Source organism: Aedes aegypti, chromosome 2 (genome assembly GCF_002204515.2).
Source record: "Aedes aegypti strain LVP_AGWG chromosome 2, AaegL5.0 Primary Assembly, whole genome shotgun sequence".
Taxonomy (NCBI): Eukaryota; Metazoa; Arthropoda; class Insecta; order Diptera; family Culicidae; genus Aedes; species Aedes aegypti.
Genome location: NC_035108.1, coordinates 341,984,489 through 341,990,488, shown reverse-complemented (window position 1 = coordinate 341,990,488; position 6,000 = coordinate 341,984,489). Strand labels below are relative to the sequence as shown.

General features: G+C 36.8%; 1 protein-coding gene across 2 annotated transcripts in view; it reads right to left on the bottom strand.

Annotated features, from left to right (window-relative positions):
* Nucleotides 1–539: 539 nt before the first annotated feature.
* LOC5568160 (rab3 GTPase-activating protein catalytic subunit) overlaps nt 540–6,000 on the bottom strand; it is an 82,803-nt gene continuing 77,342 nt past the window's right edge. For both annotated transcript variants that reach the window (XM_021846129.1, XM_021846128.1), the window contains exons 4-6: nt 934–1,931; nt 785–873; nt 540–710 (exon numbers count right to left, since the gene is read on the bottom strand). In XM_021846129.1, the coding sequence (XP_021701821.1) occupies nt 644–710; nt 785–873; nt 934–1,931 (1,154 nt within the window). In that variant the 3' untranslated portion in view covers nt 540–643. The remainder of the gene's footprint in view (nt 711–784; nt 874–933; nt 1,932–6,000) is intronic.

Sequence of the window (6,000 nt, the reverse complement as noted above, 5' to 3'; positions counted from 1 at the left end):
CACGAGCACATGAAATTAATGTTTTTCGAATTATGAATTTAGTGGCTTAAGTGTCCGGTACTGGGGGATCTCCCCCTAACACCTATTTTTGAGTGATTTTTCCAATCACGAGTTCAAAAGTAGTAACGGTTTGACTGAAGTTTTTTTTTACGATTTTTTATAATTGACATAACTAAACACATAATTTTTTAAATTGACACAACTAAACACATAAAGGAATAGCTTGATGGGGGATCTTCAGCAACGTTGTAGATTTTGACGAGATGAACAAGTTTGCTGAAGACGGTTTTTGTGTATGGCTATCAGATTTTGAGATAAATAGTTTTAAATTTTTCGTCAAAACTTGCATTTTGGTTAAACTATTATTAAATTAAAACTCGTAGTTGGAAAAAATATTCAAAAATTTATGATAAAATTCAAGTTTTGTCTGATGTTCTGTGAAAATTTTATTCACATCGGTCCATAAATATCTAAGATCTAGCTTACCAAAGTTGGTCATTTTGTATGGAAAATCTAAAAAGTGCAAATGTTTTGTCCAATACTGTATCAGCACATATATTTATATTCCACCCTGAATACCATCAAACATCCATCTAGCAAGATCAAATGTGGTGCGCTCTTATCAGCAAGTTTGTAATTCATCTCAATAGAATGTTGTGTTCTGGCTGAACGCTCCACATAGGCGGAATTCATTATTAGTCAGTATTGCTCTAAAATGGAAAAAAAAAGTTGTTGTTAATTTTATCCTGTTTCTCCATAAATGCGAAAACCCCGAATAACATACCTCATAAACTGTGGCGAGCCCATGCCCTTGTTAACGGTTTTACCGCCAAGTCTTAGGGTAAATTGTTTCTCGACCGGATCCGGCAGTGTCTGAAATTGAAATATATTTATTACCTCAAAAGTCAGCCCCATTCACACTTTCAAGCGTACAAGATAAGGTCCGTCAGCGAGCATAAAGCTTGCCAACGCAACAGGTAGCTCGTTCCCCTGTTCGTTTGCCGCCATCTTTGCCTCGGTGAACATGCTCAGCACTCGCTTTGCTATCGAGCTTTTCGCCCCATCGTCCAATTCGCTTTCGAATGCTTTCAACATTTGCGATAGCATCGATTTCTCCACTGCTCTATCCGAAGTTTCTCCGCTGTCGTCTTCGGATGAGGGGAAAAGCTTTTTGCGTAAGCTCCGCACTTGGATAATCACGTTCTCTAGTTGAGTGATGTCGCCGAGGAGGCTCTCGAATTTCCTCAAAGACGTTCCCCGAGGGGTCGGAGCATTGCTGATCCAGTTTTCGCGCGAAAGTTTGCAACATGTGCTCGTAACTTTTTCGAAATTTTCGGCAAAGTTGGGAATAATCTCACTGTCCGTTCCTGCTTCGCTCTGAAGCGTTCTCAAAGCGGAGTGGAACAACGACGACATGGTTAGCTGAGCGATTTGCCCTAAGGTTCTCGAATCGAAATAGTGCAGCACCTTTTCCGCTTCCTTGGCATCATCGAACAAGCGTCTTTGGCGTCTAGCAGGAACCGGTCTGGCATCGTCCCAAACCGTCTGCCAAGTGTTCCCCGGAATCATCATCCGAGAGCTCAAATGTCCCTTCCTTCCGAATGGATCCCTCTCATCAGTGTCCTCCTCGATCCAATCCCTCGGACTGTACCATCGGATGAAGTCCTCCAGTTTCCCAGCCGGATTGGCCGCCTTGAAGCTCTCCATATCGGACAGCAGCGAAGCGCTCATCATCTGGGTGCACAGCTCGCTGCCAGGACCCAATTTCAGCATCACTTCGGCGTCATCCTCCAGCTGGTCTTCGGTTTTCGGTACCGGCTCTTGAGTGATCGGAATGTAGAGAGGCTCATCCGAGTCGACCAGTAGCATTTTTCCCAGCTTCGAGAGCCGTCCAACTGGTTGGTTCCACGGGGCGTGACGTCTCTTGGATTCTGCGGAATAGAAAGAGAGTGTGGGTGTGATAAATTATCAAAAATAATTAATATAGAATCTTCTCATCAAGAAAAAAATATATTAAATTGACGAACATGAAACATTTGTAAAATCTAAAGGTCGCATAATTAATTTACATTCAAATTAATCACAATAGATCATAACTAATCAAAATTGTTCGAATAACGGCATACAGTGACAAAAGTTAGTAATCAAATAATGTTTTCTACACAAAATGGCCAAGTTTGGAGCTCTACACATTAGCCTCTGGTGGTCAGAATTTTCTGAAATTTGAATGACGAACTACAAAAACTGGATTTTCTTGTGTATTCAATTCATTGTCATTTTTCAAAGTGTTTCATAGGATTATGCAAACATAAAAATAAGGGACGGAGAGATTATTAGCATTGTTTTAAAACCGATTGGATATCGAAGGTTGTTTATTTTTTACAAAGTTGTTCATTTCCATGCAACATGCAAATTTTCCGAACACACGAACCAATCACAATTTTATGTTTTTTGAATCATAAGAAGAAGAAATGACTAAAATTTAATCAATTTATTACAGACAAAACTATAGGTTATTTGCAGTTCGTCATTTAAATTTTAGCCAATTTGGAGTACCAGAAGCTGAGATACAGACCCCTCAACTTGAGCATTTTGTCAATAGCATTTGGTTATTAACTTTTGTCTTTGACTGTAGATATTAACCAGGAATATTTGAATATTCGTCGCAGGTAAACCTTTTGAATTGATTGTAAATGTTTTTGGATTTGTGCGCCAACATTGTGAACGGCTCTTTCAACGGCAAGAATAAGTGGTTCTAATGCCGCACTCCATAGTGGTCAAGAAAGTAGATTTGCAAAAAAACAAAAGATTCTTCAGGAGTCTTAGTCATATTTTTTTTTGTGGTGGGGAGCGCTTCCCAAGAAGAATGTCACAAATACTCTAAAATATGAAAATATCACGTTAATAAATAACAGTATTCCACCGGAGGAGCTTTACTTGCATTAATTGTCCCTCGATTTTCAGTTATCGAACTTTTTGATAGTTGCAACGGATTGTTTCATATGTATGTGAGTTTTATGTTCTTGTATTCTTCCATGAAGACTAGCCTAGAAATTCATCTTAAAATCCTCGTCGAACGTTCATTTGTTTTAATCTAGATTAATTTGTCTTCATGTTTGCCAACAATGATAGAGAAATGTTCAGAAATTTATTCAGTGATTCCTTCAGAATCATCTTTAGATTTCTCCAAATACTTACAATCCTCATGAATTTCACAGAAATAGTTCCAGAAAATCCAGGGACTTTTCCCGTAATACCTCCACTAATTCCACCAGCAATTTCTTCAACCTTTCCCCTAAGTTGTTACAAAAGCTCTTCCTAAGATTCTTTATTATTACTCCGTTAAATCAACCCTTACAAAAATTCTAAGAACAATTTCTTCAGCGAATCATTTAGAAATTACTTCAGCGATTCCTACAAGAACTCTTCAAAGGATCCTTCCAGGAGTTTTTTTTTACAAAAAAAAAGAATAATACTTTGTTTTTGCCGTTTAAAGCCTGTCTGGGAATAATTGATTTGAAAAACTCATGTACCCAACATTGGCCACTTCATTAGATTATCGCAATTATTCTACTGTAGTGAGGATGTCTACGTGAGTTTCGCGAAATTCAAGACAATTACTTACAATCCCCGGCCTTGTCTAGAAATATTGATAATAAATTATCAAGGATTCATTCAAAAAAGAGATTTCTCTTGAAACATCTCATTCATGGAAGACCTCGTCAACTTTCTTTGAAAAATCTTGAAGAAGATCTATCTCTTTTTAACACTTTTATCAATAGTTGCAGTTCTATAGAGATCAAACTAAAGCAGGTCTGCCCAAGGTACTCGATTTATTGCGGAAGTTTAAAGGGCCTGCCCATATCTGGCCCGTTAGAGAAGATTAAAAAAAGACGTCCATTGTTTTCCGAGATGAACTAGCCCAGGGCTAAAAATCTCGTTAATAAAGATAGAAAAAAAAAAAAAAAAAAAAAAACGTCCATTGTTTTTAGAAATTTCTAGAACTCCTTCCCCTACTGCACTGTGTTTTATTTTCTCGATTTCATGCGCTTTTTGAATAGTGCCTATACCGTTGATTTTAGCGATATAGTTTGTTCGGAGAAGTTGCTTGGTGTATTAAAGCGCATCTTTTGATGCAAAAAGTTTTGTGATCAATCCACCTAGCAGTGAGATAGAAAAATTAATTTTTCAAAACATCTAGATAGACATATGGTGTCTTCGGCAAAGTTGTAGAATAGGCTATTTGAAACAACTTTGTCGAAGACACGATTTTTCTATCCTTATACTTTTTGAGATACATGCCGTTGTATGTGAATGGCCCCTAAAAATCATACTTTTTATCATAACTTTTTTCCAAGATTTTTAACATTTTTTGTGTCTTCTACAAAGTTGTTTGTCATGAAAAAACCCGTGTTTTTGTTGAACATATTATCACCCTATCTTTTGAAGTAACAAAGTAATTCTTTAATTACTCTTTTTTCAAGGGGTAGTTTAGGCCGTTATAACTGGCTTCGGCGCAAAATGGCGCAGACAACTCTTACAAATCATGAAAGTACCATATCTCTCCTTTTGGCAGTTGATAAAAACTTTTGTCTTTAAGCGTCTTTGCATGGGTTTTTACTATCAAACAAATAAGCCTTGTTTAAACGAATTCGACTGATAATTCCTACACTTTAAGAGATAGGGAGGTGCGATGTTCAACAAAAACACGCGTTTCAAGATGTTTAACAACTTTGTAGAAGACATGAAAAATGTAAAAGAATTATCAGTCGAATTCGTTTTAACAAGGCTTATTTGTTTGATAGTAAAAACCCATGCAAAGACGCCAGTTATAGGGGCCTAAACTACCACTTGAAAAAAGAGTAATTCATGAATTACTTTGTTACTTCAAAAGATAGGTTATCCTTTTGATGCTTTCGACTGGTATGTTTCGCACTGGGGGATTTTTTCGGCAATGCAGTCTTAGGAGCAATTAAAACGACAAAATTTGTTCTATGCCCGACGTTTCAATGGTCTATGCCATCTTTCTCAAGGGTTAGAAAAAGGTCGTTCTTCGTCAGGTGGGACGTTATACACATTCAATATCGTCAAAGTTTTACAAAATGCCATCAATTTTTATTAATTTAATCGAAAAAAACTAAATTAATAAAAATGGGGAAACAACTTTGTAGAAGACACAAAAAATGTTAAAAATCATGGAAAAAAGTTATGATAAAAAGTCGAAGACTTGTCGAAGACACCATATGTCTATCTAAATTTTTTGAAAAATTAGTTTTTCTTTCTCACTGCTAGGTGGGTTGATCACAAAACTTTTTGCATCAAAAGATGCGTTTTAATACACCAAGAAACTTCTCTGAACAAACTATATCGCTAAAATCAACGGTTTAGGCGCTATTTAAAAAGCGCATGAAATCGAGAAAATAAAACACAGTGCACTGTCAAGCTTTTCCAATATCTAACACACGCTTTCGTAAAATACGCGAAATATCCGGGAATTTTGAGAACACACCCGGATAATATGTATTTCAAACATAAGAACACCGATTTGTTTCAATTTCAAGCATTATGGGTAAAACTAGTTTTTTTTTTTGCATGAGGTGCTCAACTGTCTGTCAACTCATGCTTCGCACCATGACTAACTTTTGGCGAGTTGGTAGAGAGGAAGCTAACGATTAAGATCTTTGAAACATTTCTTGAAGGGTACTTAGAGATTTCAGGCAAGGTTATTGTTCGGGAGTAACGTCACCCTATCGCTACAACCCTGGGCCTAATAATTCTCTCGAATCAAATTACCATACACTTACACATATCTGGGAAAATATTCGGCAATCATGAAGAAGTAGTAAGAGGCTTAGATAATTAGGCATTCGAGTCAGTACCCACTAGCCAACGGTCAGGAACGGTTAGATGGAGTAAAATCCAATATTTTAATGTGTTCTTTGTATAATTAATTGTCCTGTAAATAAATGTAAATTATGTGTAGTTATTTGTGAAATATAT